The sequence below is a fragment of the Coccomyxa subellipsoidea genome, assembly GCF_000258705.1.
Source record: "Coccomyxa subellipsoidea C-169, whole genome shotgun sequence".
NCBI classification, from domain to species: Eukaryota; Viridiplantae; Chlorophyta; class Trebouxiophyceae; family Coccomyxaceae; genus Coccomyxa; species Coccomyxa subellipsoidea.
The window spans coordinates 729,100-747,393 of record NW_005178036.1 but is presented as its reverse complement, the minus strand read 5'-3'; the positions used below and the strand labels follow the sequence as shown (position 1 = coordinate 747,393).

The 18,294-nt window shown below is 50.6% G+C and overlaps 8 protein-coding genes across 8 annotated transcripts; 5 read left to right on the top strand and 3 right to left on the bottom strand.

The window, feature by feature from the left end:
- Positions 1–179: 179 nt before the first annotated feature.
- COCSUDRAFT_28854 (hypothetical protein) lies at positions 180–1,824 on the top strand (the record flags this gene model as incomplete). The annotated part of the gene is made up of 6 exons (XM_005647948.1): positions 180–343; positions 516–659; positions 769–907; positions 1,022–1,089; positions 1,227–1,423; positions 1,650–1,824. Exons 1-6 carry the CDS (start codon positions 218–220, stop codon positions 1,822–1,824), a joined length of 849 nt encoding a protein of 282 aa, XP_005648005.1. The 5' UTR covers positions 180–217.
- Positions 1,825–3,120: 1,296 nt separating this feature from the next.
- COCSUDRAFT_83689 (hypothetical protein) lies at positions 3,121–4,177 on the top strand (the record flags this gene model as incomplete). The annotated part of the gene is made up of 4 exons (XM_005648301.1): positions 3,121–3,296; positions 3,410–3,542; positions 3,782–3,892; positions 4,058–4,177. 4 exons carry the CDS (start codon positions 3,121–3,123, stop codon positions 4,175–4,177), a joined length of 540 nt encoding a protein of 179 aa, XP_005648358.1.
- Positions 4,003–5,000, bottom strand: COCSUDRAFT_28851 (hypothetical protein; the record flags this gene model as incomplete). Its single annotated transcript, XM_005647947.1, has 4 exons — positions 4,003–4,399; positions 4,548–4,635; positions 4,774–4,847; positions 4,955–5,000. The coding sequence occupies 4 exons, from the start codon at positions 4,998–5,000 to the stop codon at positions 4,275–4,277; spliced, it is 333 nt and encodes a 110-aa protein (XP_005648004.1). The 3' UTR covers positions 4,003–4,274.
- Positions 5,001–5,551: 551 nt separating this feature from the next.
- COCSUDRAFT_41702 (DUF1546-domain-containing protein) lies at positions 5,552–9,002 on the top strand (the record flags this gene model as incomplete). Its single annotated transcript, XM_005647946.1, has 11 exons — positions 5,552–5,677; positions 5,758–5,844; positions 5,962–6,063; positions 6,191–6,395; positions 6,642–6,779; positions 6,934–6,996; positions 7,206–7,300; positions 7,525–7,792; positions 8,109–8,289; positions 8,468–8,640; positions 8,731–9,002. The coding sequence occupies 11 exons, from the start codon at positions 5,552–5,554 to the stop codon at positions 9,000–9,002; spliced, it is 1,710 nt and encodes a 569-aa protein (XP_005648003.1).
- A 215-nt stretch (positions 9,003–9,217) lies between these two features.
- Positions 9,218–10,876, bottom strand: COCSUDRAFT_33078 (hypothetical protein). The gene is made up of 6 exons (XM_005647945.1): positions 10,778–10,876; positions 10,498–10,587; positions 10,242–10,313; positions 9,997–10,085; positions 9,656–9,784; positions 9,218–9,531 (listed from the first exon to the last, which is right to left on the bottom strand). Exons 3-6 carry the CDS (start codon positions 10,273–10,275, stop codon positions 9,484–9,486), a joined length of 300 nt encoding a protein of 99 aa, XP_005648002.1. The 5' UTR covers positions 10,276–10,313; positions 10,498–10,587; positions 10,778–10,876; the 3' UTR covers positions 9,218–9,483.
- Positions 10,877–11,007: 131 nt separating this feature from the next.
- On the top strand, positions 11,008–12,109 carry COCSUDRAFT_65925 (hypothetical protein). The gene is made up of 3 exons (XM_005647944.1): positions 11,008–11,144; positions 11,451–11,664; positions 11,791–12,109. The coding sequence occupies exons 2-3, from the start codon at positions 11,478–11,480 to the stop codon at positions 11,838–11,840; spliced, it is 237 nt and encodes a 78-aa protein (XP_005648001.1). The 5' UTR covers positions 11,008–11,144; positions 11,451–11,477; the 3' UTR covers positions 11,841–12,109.
- A 1,506-nt stretch (positions 12,110–13,615) lies between these two features.
- On the top strand, positions 13,616–15,319 carry COCSUDRAFT_62992 (hypothetical protein; the record flags this gene model as incomplete). Its single annotated transcript, XM_005647943.1, has 4 exons — positions 13,616–13,777; positions 14,219–14,331; positions 14,963–15,058; positions 15,283–15,319. 4 exons carry the CDS (start codon positions 13,616–13,618, stop codon positions 15,317–15,319), a joined length of 408 nt encoding a protein of 135 aa, XP_005648000.1.
- Positions 15,320–16,076: 757 nt separating this feature from the next.
- Positions 16,077–16,870, bottom strand: COCSUDRAFT_83688 (hypothetical protein; the record flags this gene model as incomplete). The annotated part of the gene is made up of 4 exons (XM_005648300.1): positions 16,077–16,336; positions 16,438–16,513; positions 16,612–16,688; positions 16,771–16,870. The coding sequence occupies 4 exons, from the start codon at positions 16,868–16,870 to the stop codon at positions 16,077–16,079; spliced, it is 513 nt and encodes a 170-aa protein (XP_005648357.1).
- Between the last annotated feature and the right edge of the window lie 1,424 nt (positions 16,871–18,294).

The window sequence follows — 18,294 nt, the reverse complement described above, 5'->3', positions numbered from 1 at the left end:
CAATATGATCACGAGCGTCTTTGAATTGCCTTCCCTGCCTTGCAGTCAACAAGGTCAAACTTGAGGTCAAACTTAAGCTTGAGCAGCTACAGGTGTCGGAACCCCATCTAGGTTTCCACGAGAAAGCGCGCAAAACTCCGACACGTATACGCATCAGCGAACGATTGCACTTCGATACACTTCGAGAAACTTTCGGAGGCACTTCCAGCAAGCATCCATGGCCACGTCTTTGACGACGGGAAGCCTAATGCAAGGGCAGCTTGTTACAGGACGACATGGCGTCACTGGTTCTGTAGCATCCTTCAGATCAGTGAGGAATGTGCAGTCACATGGCCATCTCAAGGTGAAGAGGATTCAATAAAAAAATTGGCAGCAATTACGCTGCCGGATATATATACATCAGCACAATTTGCCTTACTTTGTGTCTTGATCTTCCAAACCCTTGTGTCTCCTGAGCACTATGGTCGTTACCTCAGGCTCATAGGTGACTCACGCAGATACTTGTGTATGCATAGGCAAACTATAGGAAAGCTTTAGGTCCATCGTGCAGCAGCACTGCAGCCGCAGGCTCTTACGATGTTACAGATCGGACCACGCTGAAGCGCTATGCCAAAAGGGCAGTGTACGATCGTGCAGTGGTGCATGCCATTCTAGACGAGGTAAAGACTCATGAGATCCAAGCACTACAGATCTATTTACTGCTTGAGCTTGAGTTGTTGTTGTGAAGTTGTTTTACCAAACCTCCACCACCATGCATTTCATGCGCAGGCATTTGTCTGCCATATTGGCTTCGTGGTCGATGGCCAGCCCTTCGTTATCCCCACAGGGTATGCACGTGATGGCGACGTCCTCTACTTCCATGGCTCAGTTGGGAGCAAGATGCTGCGCGCTTTGGAGTCCGGGGCAGGTGGGAGCACCCAGCAAGCGCTCTCCTGCCATTTTCCAGTAGATATGAACTGAGACCCATGTTGTTGTCACCTTAAATAGAGTAGCATGCTGACTTAAAGTGGTGTACTCGCAGATATCTGCGTCACTGTCACGTTGCTGGATGGCCTTGTGCTGGCACGGTCCCAATTCAACACTGACATGGTAAGGTCAAAGTGATTCAATCTTCTCTTGCCGCATGATGCTCTTGGGACCTTCAGGGAATGCCGGCTCTGCATGCTACTCTCGTGTGATGCTCAAGTGTTTTTGCAATCACTGTTGACGGGGGATGGCTTGCGCAGAATTACAGGTGCGTGGTGATTCTGGGGAAATCTCGGTCAGTGAGCGACCCTGAGGAGAAGGCTTCGGCGCTGCTCAAGCTGACGGAGCACATCATCCCCGGCCGCACGCAGCATGCGCGCGCAGCCAACGACCGGGAGCTGTCACAGACTGCCGTCCTAGCCATCGACCTCAATGAGGTCTCTGCAAAGGCAAGCGCGTGTGCCCACATAACATGCAGTCAATGTCAACCGCATGCAACCTGGAGCACTCAATGGATCACTGCGGCTGATGATTGTTAACTTGGCTGAGCAGCTATGGGCTGCACTGCGTTGGCAGGTGCCATAATCCTTGTTGCTTGACCACACATGATGCAATGTTCTGCATCTGTGCATCTGTTCATACACATGTGTCAACAATTTTCTGCCGGGGTGCTGCCAGGTGAGCGACAAGAATACAAACGACGATGATGAGGACTATGTGCTGCCAATCTGGGCAGGAAGGGTGCCGCTGAAGCTTGTGCCTGGCACCCCAGAGCCGGACCCGCGACTAGATCCGGCGTATGCAGATGACATTCCCGAGTACATCCTGCCATACAAGCGCCCCACAGAGAAAGTGTGAAAGGTTTGGGATGGCTGCTGCACTTGAACGTTTGAAACAAAGGTAGTGCAATACTATTCCAAATTTCTTGCCCTGCTCAATGCAGAGCCAGAGGCATATGAAGCAGGGTAACCATGATTCAGCATCTGATATTGATGATGAATGATGAGCTACCAACGACATGCTGCATGCTGTTCAATTTGAGACTCCTGCTCTCAAGCGTTGAGGCTCTCAAACCCGGCAAGGGCCTTGAGACCGGGGCTCGTACCGCTCCTGACAGGAGCCTCCATATATGCACCTTGCACGGGATCACAGTGTATTGAAAGAACAACGTGTTGAGGCCATTGCAAGTGTGTAACCAATGTAATGATGAGCATGATGCTGTTGACATTGGCATTATAGTTGGGGCCAATTAGAGGTCATCAGTGGAACAATTCTTGGGGTCCCCCCGTTTGCATGCATGCAGACTTTTGGCTGATTTCAGAAAGCTGCATTCCGTTTTGCAAATCTGGCTCCTCTCCTTTCATGTCTGCACATCTCTTGGTTTTATTCCAGCTCACATTTCATTTATATTCGCTGGTATTCAACATAGCACACTGTCCAAGGAAAATTGCAGTTGCGTCCGGCATTGATGTCGTAGGTGCTATTTTAGGTCCTGAGGATTGATCACTTGTGTCGTTTTTACTGTTGATGTACAAGTATTCTCTGAATAAGGCCGCTGGTCTTCCGTATAGCTCGTTAAGATGCACAAAGAGGAGTGTCCTCCAAGTATCGCCAACTTGGCCTTCAGGACTCTTCAGAAGCGCTTCGAATTGCCTTGTAAAAGCAGTATCAATATCGCCAGTCATCAGCAGCAAGCCTCTTGTTGTGGGAATTGGATGGCTGGGCTCCAAGGCGAGGCATTTTGACAAGTGATGACCCTCCATCGTTTGTTGTGTACATCGCACTGATGCTCGAAATTGACCTCTCACAGGTGATTATAGATCTTGAGGTGTGGACTTTTGTCTTGACGACAGTTCTTGCGTAAGCAGGTATATCGATCTTTGGAAAGATGTGGGGCAACCCACCCTGGGCATTAGGCCTCAGACAAGGTCGATCATGGTCCCTCCTCTTGGAGACAGGGCTGCCTCAGATTTTCTGATCCAGCTCAGGGATGCACAGGCACAGAGTCCCAGCCGGCCCATTGTGTTTCACATTTTCAGGTTGGTGCTCTTGTCCCAAGCACAAGCTTCTGTGGAGCTCTGAGGATACTTTGAAGGCAACCACAAATGTGGCGGCTGTGCTGACAGCAATGCAGGCTTCATATTCTTTGGCACCATGCTGCGCAAACTTGCACAACAGGACGAGGAGCTCTACTCCAAGGTACTGGGGAGGCCCTGCTCCATGAGAGATCTGGGCCGGCAGCCCGAAGTGCCCCTGGACATCCTGGATGCCACTGCTGGCATAATCTTGGATTCAGCACCTTCTCGCTTGACACCTGACATTGCTGCCAGGTAAATGCCAGCCTCACGGACAAGACAGCAAATGCTGGCATCTATAGTCTGCGCCATCAAAATTCAGAGCATGCTATCAACTTCCCCAAAAGGTACCGAGATGGGTACCGCAGGGGGTTCACAGCAGCTATCCTTGGAGAGCCCGCACAGGGCATTGAGTTGAGGCGCCCAGTTCTCACACAGGCCTCAAAGGTGGCCCTCCTGCCGGTGTTGGGCCTGCCAGTGATTTCCGCGCGCATTAGAGAGGTGACCTCCCTGCATCCAATCTAGCCCCTGGCACACCATGATGCAGTCCAAACCTCCTCAAAGCTCACACTGAGACGCGCAACACAAGAAGGGGCGTAGAATGACCAAGAACTGTTTGGCAACTGGAGCCACTTGCCACTCCAGGAACATTGGCCATTTTACAGTGCTGTGCTTTGGGGCTGCTGGGGATGAGATTGAGTGCAAGCCTTGCAATGTTATTGAACTGGCTGGATCTCCAGGTCTGGAACGCATGGGACAATGTGGCTCCAGTGCGGCCTCAGCTGTATCTATATTCTCCAGTCGATGCACTGATCCCTCCTGAAGAGGTTGCCAGATTCATGGAGCAACAGGTATAATGCTGAGGAGCAAATGTCTGGTAGAAAGCAGTGGGTGATTGAGGACTGTACAGAGGGTCTGGATCTATCTTGGAATTTCAGTGCGTTACAACAGTGCATTCCAATACGCCAACTTCTACGCTTTTACAACCATGACCACATGGTGCTGTTGCACCGCAGGCTGCAAGGGGAGTCACAGTGCACTCCAGAATGTTCCCCGACTCGCCGCACTGTGAGCACTACAGGGTCTACCCTGATGAGTACAGGGAAGAAGTAACAAAATTCATGGACGCTCTTTAATTCGTTCGTTTGATTCCAGAATGGAACCCAAGGCGTTTGCTGGGCACTTTATTGCTTCAAAATTGTTGGATAGGATCCAGACTCCGATCCCAGTGAATTAGCCTTCACGCCAGTTGTGCGCGCACTTCTCGCACTTGAAGAACAGCGTGGCAGGCTCATCTGCAGACCGCGTCTGCACTTCCATGAAGTATGCTGCCGTGTGGCCGCACTTTGGGCATGGCACTGCATTGAGCCACAGAATCATTCTCAGCATGCATGCCTAAAAATACAGAAGTTGGACATAGGCACGCTAGGGTCAATCGTGGTAAATGAGCTGGCCTTGTAATGCTCACTGCCGTGACCAGCACTTTACTGTAAGGGCTGAACTCACCATTTGTCTTTTGGACGTTCTTCCAAGCGTCCTCACCTCCAAGCACGTCATCGACCTCCTTCTTCTTTAGAGGGACAGCCCGTGTGATCTGCACAAAGCCGCCCCTTTTGTTCACACTCACCAACAACAAAATATTGTACTCTTGCATGATTGCCTGTAGAAGTGATAAGCACACGTGACAAGAATTGGTATTGCAATTTTCAGTGAATCATTTGAGTGGGATTACCTGTCTGTCAATGGCATAGACGTAGGGGCAGCACTGGCAGTAGAAGACTAGATCTCCTACTTCAGACGCTTTCACTGAAGTCCAAAACACCAAGTTTTCATGTCAAAACGCAAATGACCTTTCATACAAGTTAGATGTTGACAGCAGAATTACCGCAAGCATAGTAAAATTTGCACCTCACCAAATAGTAAATTTGCACAGGTGGGGCAGAAGGTGTCCGCTGCCATGGAATCTCGTTGATTTTATCATCTAGAAATCATGTCCAATGCCTCAAAGTCATTCAACTCATCTCTGTCTCCTGTGCTCTGACTGATGAAGCAGATGCCCTGGCACTGGAAAATTTTCTGCCACCTCAACGGTGTCTTGCCCACAATGAGGCTTGCAATTGTATCCGATCAGGAATTAATGCTCTAGGAATGAGGCGTACCAGTCGGAAGCATTGAAGTGGAGTTGCTACCACTTCAGCACATATGGGCTGATGACTCATGCCTAGTCAAATGATGACCATAGATACCCATACCCAGAGGGCATCTGGTCACATCGTACACATCAGTGATAAGATCTCATCTTACGCTTCTAAATACTGGCTCGATCGATTTTAAGGAGGGTCCTCACGGGCCTGCAGCAAGTGCATTCACTCTTTGCAAACACAATAATGTGGTGTTCTTGGGAATGAATTTGATCCCTACACGCCCTGAACATATTTAACAATCTTTATAATACGGCGACGGAAGATTGACAAGGACAGAGTTTGTCTGGAGAGACTGCACAAGATCCAATGAGTCTACTCTCAAAATCCATCGTGCAGGCTTTTGCTGAGAGTGTGGCTGTGGGAGATCTTGCCCCTGAAGCCGCAGATGCGCTGGGTCCACATTTGGAAGTCAGATTGCGGGAGATCATCCAGGTATTTTTCCTGGAACCAACGTGCTTTCTGTTCCCATTGGTTTCTGTTCTGTCTCTAACACTCCATATGTTGTGCTGCAGGATGCGTCAAAATTCATGCGGCACTCAAAGAGGCACACACTGTCCACGGAAGACATCAATAGCGCTCTTATCTTAAATCTGAAGGAGGTGATTGCTTCACTGCAGTTGGCCTGATTACAGCTCGGCATGACAATTCTCCTGTACCTGCTTTTTCATATTTTTGCACATTATCTGGTTGACTCCACCAATTCTGTCTGTGTGCAGCCAATATACGGCTATGGCAGCAAGGTCCCCGCCAGTTTCTCCACTGCACAGGGCCTGCGAGACACCTTCTTTGTCCAGGACCCCCTCTGCGACATCCAAGAGGTGAGACAGTCAATCCAGTGCGCTGTATATAACCCTGCAGCTCACATTTTGGTGTCCACACACTGTCACAATCTCTGCGCATTCAACTCCGAGCGCTGATGTAAAGGTGTTGCTGGCTGGATTGCAGGTGCTAGCGCAGCCGCTGCCCAGGTGTCCTGTGGAGGTGGGCACGCTGCCGCACTGGCTGGCCATCGAGGGCAAGCAGCCCGCCACTGCAGAGAACGCCGTCATCGAGCGCCGCAAACCAACCGCCAAGCGCACCAGGACTGCTGCTCAGCTAGACAGCACACCAGGCATGCAACCCTGCAAGAATTCCTCGTTCAAGATGTTCAGTCTTGTTTCTGGGCAGCCTGTTGAGATCCGCCCGGACCTATCTTAGTGAATGGTGCCCCAGTTTTGCAAGGTGGTTGGTCAAATGGAATTGATACATAGTCCAAAGAGTCTTGATTATGAATCCATACGTCCTATCTTGGTCGTCTATTCCATAGACAGTGCCATGTACAAGCTGCACTCCGCATGGTTAATATGAGCAGCGCACTCTTCATATGTCCTTGAATGATGGATGCTTGCGCAAGCAGGTACTGTCCCTGCAGCCTCATCAAGCGGCAGAGGCAGTGAAAAGGAGGAGCGTGCCGCACCGGTGAATGGTCCAGTCGAGCATGTGCTGTCCCAGGAGCTGCTGCTGTACCTGGACAGGGTCAAAGGCCTGCTGCAAGGTCAGCAATCAACCCTTCCTGCTCAATTCACTCTGTAAACAAGGCACAAGAATTTCAATTCTGCCTCGGATACCGTTCAGGATGATGCTGCATGCTTTAGCTTGGCAGCCCTGTGGGGCTCAACGGAAAGAAACTGTCTGGGTGATGCCTGCAGGCGATGGTATTGGCGGCCAGCATTTGGAGGTCGGCCTGCTCACCAGCCTCGCACTTGATCCTGGTGTGCTCCCCTGATGCCTCAGACTCTCGCCAAAATATTTGTCTTGTCAGCGTGCGCATGCACACCCTGCCTCTGCATTACCGAGCACAACCTGCCTGATAATAATGGGGTTGTTGCGCCTTCCCTTCTAAAGTAACACCATGATGCCGCACTGCATGTGTGAAATTGCACCTGGCTAAATCTCGATGGTTGTGGTGTGGCTGATCCAGGGCTGTCACCGCTGCTGCCGTACTTGGCGCAGCTTGTCTCCGAGGAGATCCAGAAGTCCCTTAAGTCCCTGCGCCGTCTGCGCCTGCTGCTCAAGGTACACCACCCCCGGTGCACTGACCCCTACTACTTTGATCATATCCTGGCAAACTAGTTGGGCACTTATTGTGCTGATCCCTTTTTGGAAAACTTCCACACGTCTATGCAGCTCAATGAGTGCCAATGCAGCTTGTCGTGCTATCATTACTGTAATCAATTTGTACCATGCCTGCTCTTGCAGCGGTGTCCATGGATGAATGATGAGCGCCCACTGCGGTGCAGGTGGTGAGGGCGCTACTGCAGAATGCCCACATGGCACTGGAGGGCCACCTGCACCAGCTCATTCCAGTAACGCTCACCTGCCTGGTGGCTAAAAATCTGGGGGGGTCCCCCGCGGAGGACCACTGGTCGCTACGGGACGCCGCAGCCGCTACGGTGGGTGCCGTAATCGCCCGTTACGGCGCTGACTACCCGGACGTGCAGACGCGCATCAGCCGCCAGCTGCTCACCGCCTTCCTGGACTCTGCCCGGCCCCTCGCCACCCACTATGGTGCGAGCCAGACCCGTCTTCGCATCCCTGTCCATCATGCCATATAATTACTTAATGTCCAGCTCGATCCCAGGGTCCAGACTTATCGACTATGGTGCTTTTCCCCACAGCCGCGACTGCCCCAGCGTTCGAGCTCCCTTGAACCCATACACAACCTAATGCTGTCATTCTGGTTCTTTAGCCCTCCTGGCATGGGGTTACCTGCTGGAGTGAGGCCCGTTTCCAGAAGGAACGGCGTAAGCATTGGTGGCGCCGTGCTCTCCCGATTCTGTGATCACCAAAAGTTTGCCTTCAAGGGGTGTATGTTTGTGCGCAGGGGCGGTGAGGGGTCTAGCAGCGATGGGCCCTAGGGTGGTGCGCCTGCTGCTGGTGCCCCACATGCCGGCCTACAGCGCCCTCCTGGACAAGGCGCTCACTGGCGGCCGCCCCAGCAGCGTCCGGCGGCTGGAGGCCGAGCGCGTCCGCTCTGCGCTTCTGTCCGCCTTCCGCCTGGCATGGTCAGCGCCCAATTTGCCTGGCAAAGTGGCTACCAAGTAGTAGGAATGTCCTTCCCCAAAAGATGTGACCACTGCTTGGCCAAGCTGTGAGCACAGCGTTGTGGTAGAGCTAACCACACAAGGTCTCCTTTAGGCAGATATTCTTGTAAAATGTGCTCGTGTGTGTTTCTTAATGCAGGACAGAGACATCTATGGCTCAGGCGGTGAGGTCGTATGGAGAGGCTGGCATGCGATTCAAGCGGCCTGCCCCAATAGAGCCGATACAAAAAGGAGCATCTGGCACTGCAGAGGACAAAGCAGATGTAGCAGCAGGCACTGCAGCCACAGAAGCAGAGGAGGCGAAGACCACAGGTGGGCACTCTTTACTTATTCCACCCGGTATCGCTTCCATCCATGATCATTTCAAGGTCCAAACCTACACATGCTTCTGTGCATGTGCAGGAAATGCTGAGGAAGGTAATGACCAAGCAGCCGCAAGCAGCGCAGCAGAAAATCCATCAACAGAGAAGCCCAGTGGGTCAAAGGAACAGGGGCCCATCGTGGCCCAAGCGGAAGAAGGGGCATCGGCTCAAGGGAGCATGCAATCAGCGCCCAATCGCTTTTTGCAGGGATCTGAAACATCTGCAGCTGCATTACTGGCAGCATACTCCACATTTGGTGATGCAGCACTGCCGTTTGTGCCTTTCGCACCTCTATTTGATGTACTTTTGTGATGTGGATTGGAGCAAGGCGCCCAGGTGGGATCCTGCAGGATCCTCTTGAGGGGTTTTGAGAGAGAGATGCATTTCATCTCTGTGAGCTAATTATGTGGCGCTGAATTGTTTAGATGCAACTTCGGAAAATTATGCTATGTAATGTTTGAAGGACAGAATCTGATCGTTCGAGTATCGTTTGGTGAGTGGTGTGTCGCGAGTGTATGCATACGAGTGTCCCTGCGCATCCTTACATGGAGATTCGCTGTGCAATGTGCACAGTTGTGACACATTATGTTGCGCAACCTACAATGTCAATGTCTGCTTCATACGTACTGCCTTGCTTCTACAAGCTTACCTGCTGCCTGCCTAGTACTAGCAAATTGCCTGCTATCAAGTCCTGTAGGTTCTGAAGCTGCAACTAATCACTGCCTACAGCAAATCACAATGTCCTCCAAGCAGAAGCTTCTGTCCAGGATCTCGTATTATCTTGGGCACCATATCACTGGAAAGCAAATCCCTGCTGTTGGACCTCTGGCATGCGGCAAGCCTGCACAGTACAATTGACATGTCAGAAAAATAATGTACTCGGTTCGCAAGCAAGCCTAACAAAGGTTACAATCTCCAAAACATTTTGTAAAATTGGACTGAGGAAGCACTTGACCATAAAGTACCTGGAGCTTGTCGAAGTAGTAACGGCAGCCCTCAAGGTCTCCATTGTTGTCCGACATGCAGTCAGCGAACGTCTTGGCGAAGTTTGAGCACGGCTCATTGGGCGCCTGGGCAATCTGCTCTGCCGCAGCCTGCACGCAAACCACATGCGTCACTTCCCTTGGGGCATCCCAGCGAACACTCACACCAACACAGCTGCAGCATCTCTTAGGCAGTAAAACAATCATCAGCAGCAGAACAGGGACTTTAGAGCACCCCACCAAATAAAAAGTGTGCAATTTGTCCACAGACACATCTCATGGCAGGAAGAGGAGGTGATTTTGACATGCAGGATGGGCCTCACCTGGGCCTGTGCTGGCTCGGGGTGACGGCTTCCAAGCACAGAGTCCACTGCGCGGTGAGCCAGTGCGCTTCCAGTGCCCAACGCCATACCTGATTTAATGCACGCTCTTGCAGTCAGAGAGCAATCACAATATTATCGATGAAGGGCACCGAAAGATTGCAATGACTAGCTGCTGAGAAGCGGGCAGTCCATTGTGAAGGGAAGTGTAATGGCAGCATAGTTGATCTGTGAGTGCGATGACTCACCCTGTGCCACCATCCCGCCGAGTCCAGAAAGCATTCCGCCGCCGCCGCCAGACGGTGCAGGTGGGGGAGGTGCTGCAGACACAAATAGAGCAGATTAGGTGCACAGCCTCAATGCCAATGATCAGGCATCCCGACGATGTCAGTCACTGCTGCTGCAACGTACTGGGACTCTGAAAATTGCTAAGGACACCACGACAGCTTGCTTGGATGATTATCCTTCATGAACGCGTCAGGTGAGTCTGGAGAAAATACGCGCCAGAGCGAGCTGCAGGAGGAGGAGCAGCTTGGGTGCTAGCTGGCCGGCGCGGTGGTGGTGACATGGGCCTCGGCGCAGGCCGAGCAGAACCTGTCAAGGCAGAAAGAGGGTGTGAGTGTCCTGGGCCTCGAAATTCCCGAAGATCTCTTCATTCAGGATAATGCCAGTAAATAAATCCTTTCACAACCATGCTACACCACAATCCCTGCACAGTAACAGGCGTGCATAGCACTGCACGAACTGGGCAAGTCCATCCATAGGGACAAGGGATGGGCCTCACGTCCACCACCCCGTCTAGGCATGTTGATCGGTGTCCAAGCAGCGACGACTCAAGCTATTGTTCAAAATCCGTGCTCTTGATGATCTGGGAAAGGCAAATTGTTTCGCAAGATGCCGTTTCTCTCGAAACATCTGTCGTGGCAAAGGATGGCCTGTCCTGGGGCGTTCCTTTGCTGGGTGGGGCAGGCGAGGGATCGATATATTGTGGTCTTTCATCAGAAATTTTTGCAAGCCACAGCGTTTGCGGGGTGACAGTCCGTTGTGCTTTTGACAAAGCTGACAGAGGCAGCGACTTGATCAGCGCAGTGTGGGGGACAAGTCTGAAGTTCTAGGTCAGTTGAGGGAGGCCCCTGCGAGGGCAATTAGAGGTGGGGCTTCTTAAATTCTTCAAAAAGATCACTTGAGAGGATTCGTGCGAGGTTTGGGGTCCTGTATGCGTGGCAGCAGGGTGCTTGCAGTGAGGATGGTGTACACAGGAGTTCTTGCCATTCGTAATTCAGAAAGTACAGGCCCTCTCTCAAGGGTTGTGATATATGATTAGGTTCCTGTTCCCAATCGTGCATCCATGAGCTGCAGCAGAGCAGAGGCAAGCATGGTTGTGAGAGCGCTGGTGGCTCTGCATGACTTTGCAAGAGAGACTACTGAGCTGCTCCTGCCATGTATGATGATGACAGGCGTCAGGACAGGGTTCGTGAGGGAAGATGTCGTCTTCAGCAGCAGCCTCGAGCTACTGGCGGGTAGCCGGCATGAGCTACCTCAAGTACTCCAACCTGTGCGCTGACATGCTGCGCTCCTCACTGAAGGAGCCAATGAAGACAAAGGCGAAGCTGCGGGAGGCCGTCTACTTCCGTGCAGCTGTTTGGAAGGATGGCAAGCCCGAAAAGCAAGGTGTGTTCTTTGAACCTATGACAGAGTATCTATGCTGAGCGCCTTTCAAGCGGGCAAGGTGCAGGATGTCTGATGCATGTGCGGGTTCAATGTGATTCTTTAAAATGCTGCATCTGTGTTTCGCAGTGATCACGGATCTCACGGATGCGGGACTGGAACAAGCAGTAAAATCCTGACCTATCAGCAGTCATGAGAGATAATTGACAGCATCTGAGTCAGGATTGCGAAAGGAAGATGGAAATTGATATCCCTTGGAGCACGCTGCTTCATTTGTGCTCAGGGTCATGTCAAAGAGAGACAAGAAGGTTATCTGGAATGATTAATTGGTGCAGCGCATAGCAAAACGGGAGGCCTCTTTGTTTTACAGAGTTTTATGGTCACAAGAGATCTCAGCTTGATCGACTGTAAAAGTGGTTCAACAACCAGTAATGCCTATCTGTTGGCCAATGATTGGTGGCATGTCATTCTCATCTTTTGAATGCTTGCAGCCGCTCATCAATTACTGCGATCTCATTCTCATCCAGAGAGACCTGTAGCGCGCCAATGTGATCCTTGACTTGCTCCACAGACTTCGCCCCTGGTATGGGAATTGCGCCTGCGCGGCACACTCAGTAACACTGTCAACTGACCCTCTAGATTATAATCTTGAGGGATTATAGCTTCATCCCATCGTTCGGTGCGATGTGGGCCAATATATGAGGAATGGATTTTGTGACAATTCTTGACAAAAGACTTGTCAAAAGCCAATTCACCTTGTCTCTCTCAAAACAATTCAACGTCCAAAAGACTTTTCCGTGACTGTGAGATCCTGCAGAACCTAGTTCCGAAGTTAGGTCGACAGCAACAAGGTACATTGGAGATAACGTGCGAAAGCAGGTTTAGCAGAAATGAAGCTTTCTGATCTAGATCCTGATGTGCTCAGCAACATCCTGCTGCTTCTGTGTCCAGAATCACTGGCATCTCTTTCGAGCACATCGAAATTTTTCCTAGAAAACTGTTCGAGAGATTATCTGTGGGAGCGATTGTGTAAACAACGATGGAAGATATGCAACAGTTTTATTGTAAGAAAAAACCCAGGTACGAAGTTATTAAATTGCTTGCAAGTGGATGTCACGGTATCGCCGTCGTGGATCAGGGCCATTGCTGTTCACCAGGTCGAGCACTAGGAGAAGGAAGCGAGCGTCCAGCTGAGAGCTTGCTGGAATGGAGATCTCTGTACGGGAGGCAGAACGGTTGGAGGGAACCACAATTTCAGGAGTGGGACATCCCACCAGATAAAGAAGGAGATTTCATATCAGCCCTGCACCCATTCATACCCAGCGACGTGCACTGGTCTTTACCAGGAGGAGAGGATCAGCATATAGCTGTCGGTTGTGCAGATAGCGTTCAGGTGAGATCAGGCTAAATGAGCACGTGCACGTGCATGTATGAAGTATTGTGCTGCTTGATCAACTGAGTGGCCACTGAGTGACCATGGTGTTCTGCTATTGCTGCCAGATTTGGCAGCTGAAGGAGAACACTCACCCCAAGCTAGTGCTGCGGAGCATGCGGCAGGAAGAAGACCACATTTTGCATTCGATTGCACCATTACCAGGGAACAGAATTGCTACCGGTTCGCATACTGGTGCAATCCACTTCTTCCATCCAAAGGATGGTGCCGAGCTGGAAGAAGGCGAGCTGCAATGCTCAACCATCCTGCAGGCCAGCACGTGAGTACTTTCAACTCCCCCATGTACCTTTGATAATTTTGAAGTCCTGACAAAGTGACAAATTTTGGCATATACATGCCTCCGGCAATTGCTAAACTGATTCAGTCCTCCTGAGAACGTGGAACATGCATGAGCATTCGGGCAATAATGGGCTTCTTGCGGATGACAGGGCTTCCTGTGTAGACATGCACTACTGCCCGGCGAACAAGAGGATGTATACAATGCACGATTGTACGTTCCACATGCTGACACCCATTGGTCAGCGCAATGTGCTGCAAGCCGTGGACGTGGAGTCGCAGACTGTGGTGGCCAGTGCGCATGAGTTCAGTGAGCAGTATGAGCTCATCTGCATGGCCCCCTTGGGCCAGTCAGCGGACTGGGGCAACGAGCTTGTGGCGGGAGCAGTGCACGGAAGTGAGAAACTTCCCAAGCTCACATCTGGGGGCTCATGCCTATCATTAGTAAATTCCAATAGTAATCCTGTTAGGACTGGGGTGCGTGGGTCCATCCAGGGGCCCCCTAATGTAGTCTTTAGTACCCCTGGGACCATCTGTTTGCAGCCTGATTTGAATTTTGTCAATTTGATGGCGCAGGTTTTTGCACCAAGTGCTACCACAGCGGCTTGCCTTCCTTGTGTCACCACAAGCCTGGCACATCCACGTCCGCTCTGTGTGTCTTTGATCTGCGATCTGGCGTTGATATGGTGAGGGCATCAACATGCACATGCACTGCTGACTGAAGAGCGATCTGCAATTACTTGAGTGACTTAATTGCTGAAAACTTAATTGCTGGAAACTGAATTACTAACGTCAAAGCTGGCATGCACACTGATTGTGTGCCTGCAGGTGCAGCGTTTTGGGACACACCACAGGAGCTTGTACCCTCACATCTGCTGCGCGCGGGGGACCTACATCTTCACCAGCCATGTAGGCAAGCCGCTGTGCGTCTACGACCGACGGTGTGCTTCAAGTGTTTGCCAGCTAGCATGCCATACTTGATTCTAACCAGTGCAATCACTCACTGACCTGGCATCTTGCAATGCAACAAACTAATGATGTTTCTTGATTGCTGCAATGTTGCATGCATAGCTGAAATGGTGAAGGCAGGCTTGCACTGCGTGACTGCGCCTCTGATCACACCTGCTTGCGCCAGCCCAAGAAATGTTCCTCTCTTTTCAAAGCTGCAAATTTTGAGCAAGTGACTGTTCTTTTTCTCAGGAGCATGAGCATGCCGGTGTGGGAAGAAGAGCAATTGGGCAATTACTCACACAAGTACCCTGAGAGCATGCCATTTCCCAAGCCAACAGAGCCCTCCGAACACAACGCCATGTATCTGGACATTGATGCGGGCGGTGACACTCTGATTGGCAGAGCAGCCAATGGTAATGCTTACTTACTCTGATGGAGCAGGGACCTTTCATTGCTTGTCAAAGTGACACATTACCAGGCATGGCTGAGTTGATAGCCAGCTTTTAAAGGCCCGCTATGCATGGGGCACAAAGATACATCTGCCCTGCTGAGATCAACCTTTCTCTTTCTCGTGAGCGTGGTGGTCCACAAGGTAAAAGTATATCATGTGTGGCTGGTCAGGCATGATGTGGCTGTGGGATTTGACGGCGACGTTGGGGTGGCAGTCACAGCCTGTTGGGGCCCATGGGCAGGGCTCCTGGCTGCACCGCTCAACCAGTGCCCCTTGGGAGGTGCTTTCCCTTCCCCTCTGCATTGCTCCTATCTATAACCCCTTTTCACGTTGAATAAGACCCTTGCCTGAATCCAGCTACTTTGGTTGAAATGGTGCAGGTAAAGACAGTAAAAGAAAAGGAAGGTGGCAATAATATGATTTCTGTATATGTCTATTTTGCGAAATCTCAGCAAAACATCTTGAGGCTGTCTCTGCATGCTATATGCAGGACGGCACCCGTTTTGGAGACTGGCCTACGCAATTAGGTGCATGGCCCTGTGATGGCCTGCCACAAACCCACATTCAGAGCGGGTCAGGCGGTCACCTGATTGGGCTGTGCACTAAACGGTCTGAGATGATTGGTTTGAATCCTTTTCCTCCTGAGCCTGAGGAGCTGTTCGAGTATGTTGCATGCGCCCGCTTGATCTGACTTGCAGATCAGAGGTAGCCTGTTGGCAAACCTATCAATGCCGCCCAAAGAACACACGAAGAACATAGGTTGAATTCCAGATATTAGGCAGTTGAGAGCTGTGCGAAGCTATGAATGTCATACATGTAGAACTTGTACAATCATCTCACCATTTACAATGCTCATACAACACTGCCGAAGAGCAGTGCTGATGTGGACTTGCCGCGTGGGAACTTCTCTCTGTTGTGAGAACATTGAATCTATAAGTCGAATTTGATGGTTGAACAACTTTGGCTTAACTTGCTGGCATCCAGAATCAGGTGAGTCTTAGCATTGTATGACAGGCAAGTGTATGCTTTCTAGTTTCAAGTCCTTGACAGAGAAACATTGGTCAATACTGGGGAACGCAAACAAGGTAGGCCTTGTAAATTCTAATCAGATATCCATGATCACACGGATGCTTGTGCAGACTTAGCCACCCCAGCCGTAACCCCGACAATTCCTCATAGATGGAAAGGTACATGCAAGTCTCTGATCTACGCGCGCAGTTATCTGATTCCAACTCATCGCAAACACTGCACTCTCACTCCCTCTCAAAGGCTCTTCCTGGGCGTCTACACCCTCTTCCTGCTGACAGGGCGCCGTGGCCTCTGTGGGAAGATATCTTCCACCAAGAGCATGCGTACCGCCAGTGCCAAGGGCACAAGCAGGTACGGCAGGTAGAAAAGAATCAGCTCTGTTCGACGGACACCCGCCTTTGCAGGAGTGAGCACAAGCTCACCCAAGATTGGCAGCAGGGTTGTTGCGGTGGAGACACCATACACTATTGCTGGCTGCCTGATCCATCTTTTGCCTGCTGCAAACGCGTATGCTCCTGCAGATCACAAGGTTCTGAGTCAGCTCCAAAGGCATCCAGCTTTATAGCATCGTGCACTGAGCAAGCGCACAGGAGTGGTGCCAAGAGAGGGAACTCACCAACAAAGAAGAATGGTAGTTGCAGCAATATCTCGTTCCACACCAGCACTCTGAACCATGATGGGCTGTCCTTCACCTGGACAGACACAGCAGAGTGAACACGCAAGGAATTGGAGCAGGCCATGTTTTGCAGCACCACGTGTGACCCTTCGTGCAGGGATGCAAGGGCCTCACCAATGGATCCCCGAATTGTTCAACATACCATTCCAGCATGTTGACAGCGCCATCAGCGTACCATGACCTCGGCAACACTGCACACAATTTCCACACTTCAGGCATCCATCAAAGGTGTCAAGGTGGCTCCAATGAACGGCCTACGTCGCGGTGCTTTACCTGATTGTGAATCGATAAAAATAGTGATTGGAATGTGTGTCAAGAAGAATATGAATATGAGGAGATCAAATGGCCGAGACAGCAAAGACTTTATCGCCATGAGGAGGTCTGATCTGCAAAATGTAAAATTATCTGCAGGCGGCAGGCGTATTGCCAAAAGGTAGATTATGAAGTGTTTCAAAAGACATTGACAATTCAAAGTCTGGTCACATGATGCCAGTCCCTCACTCCTTGGCAGAGTCTGCATGCTTTGATGAGTCATCATATTATATTTTTGCACGGGCCTTCGAGTTAAGTCCAAGGTAAATTTTTACATAGCCCAACTTTTTGCTGTAATGGTTTATTAAAGTCTCGTTTAATCTCACTTTGCACTTGACATGCATGTAATAAATGCGTTTTGAACATGAACAAAGCAATAGACCAGTTGATTGCGCTGCCAAGTTGGTCCCCCCTTATTCCCCCTACTAGTAGCGCTAGCAACTTGCATTGACTGTCTTGTCTAGCATTCCCTTCTGGATGCTTCTGATGAAGTTGCTCTGGACTGCAGACTTTGCAACCAATTGGAGGCCTTGTGCGCAGCCCAATGCTCTGAGCATGCACTGCAAAAGGAAGCCATCTGAGGCGTTATTTTGCATCAATCTGAGCCAGGTGCCACATTCCACTGACTTACACACTTGGAAAAATCACGAGGCATGTAGGAACCTACTGCATAGGGCCGTTGCTATTTTCATTGTCCCCAAGTACTTCTGGACAATCTCGACATAGTCTGAGACGTCCAGTCCTGCAGGTGATCTACAAAAGGATTCCTGCAATTCCCCGACACAGCCCTTGGAACATGGTTAAATCAAAAATCTGCGCCAAACAGGCGCCTGTCTAACCAGAAGCAGCACTCTTAACAAAGCTGTTGTGCTTTGGAAGGCTGTGAAGCAGCCACACTCTACTGCAATAAAAGCCATCAGGACTCTCCCTACTCCAACATCTCGCTGCAAAAACTGCACAAATCAAATACTTACGGTTGTATTAACAAAGGCGCCAAAACACTGTGCGCGACATCATGTTTGCATCACTGTCTGCTGGAAAGCTTTTTTGTGCTGATGCGGAAGATCACTCAGCACAGCAAACAAATGCCTCCCATCTACCTCGTTCATGGAATAGAGGGACCCATATGGATATCTGTCATAGCAGGATGGGTTCCCGGCATCTGGTCTGTAGTGTACAATGGGGAGTGAGCTGCATTGCATGGTATGTGCAGCATCAACCACACCAGAGATGTCCTTCAATGCTACATACAAATCACACTATTCCATGTCTACAAAGACTTGCTATCTACTGCTACACTATGACCACTGTTGCTACAGACTGCCAGACGTTTCCAATCCCATCTCCCAGTGTCTGTCAAACCCTCCAGGCCTTCCAACTTTTCATGTCCGAGAGATATTTGTAATATGACATTCAGCAAATCTTCATGCTGTGCTGCGCAGCGAGAGCATGCAAAACCAAAGTCATCCTCAAGGATGAAGCTGT

Excerpts from the sequence above, each read along its gene's own strand:
- COCSUDRAFT_65925 (XM_005647944.1), top strand. The coding sequence starts at position 11,478 with ATGTCGTCTTCAGCAGCAGCCTCGAGCTACTGGCGGGTAGCCGGCATG. Across the intron at positions 11,665-11,790 it reads TGGCAAGCCCGAAAAGCAAG|TGATCACGGATCTCACGGAT; the intron begins GTGTGTTCTTTG and ends TGTGTTTCGCAG.
- COCSUDRAFT_33078 (XM_005647945.1), bottom strand. The coding sequence starts at position 10,275 with ATGCTTTCTGGACTCGGCGGGATGGTGGCACAGG. Across the intron at positions 10,086-10,241 it reads CGGCGGGATGGTGGCACAGG|GTATGGCGTTGGGCACTGGA; the intron begins GTGAGTCATCGC and ends GCATTAAATCAG. Across the intron at positions 9,532-9,655 it reads ACTACTTCGACAAGCTCCAG|GCTTGCCGCATGCCAGAGGT; the intron begins GTACTTTATGGT and ends TGTACTGTGCAG.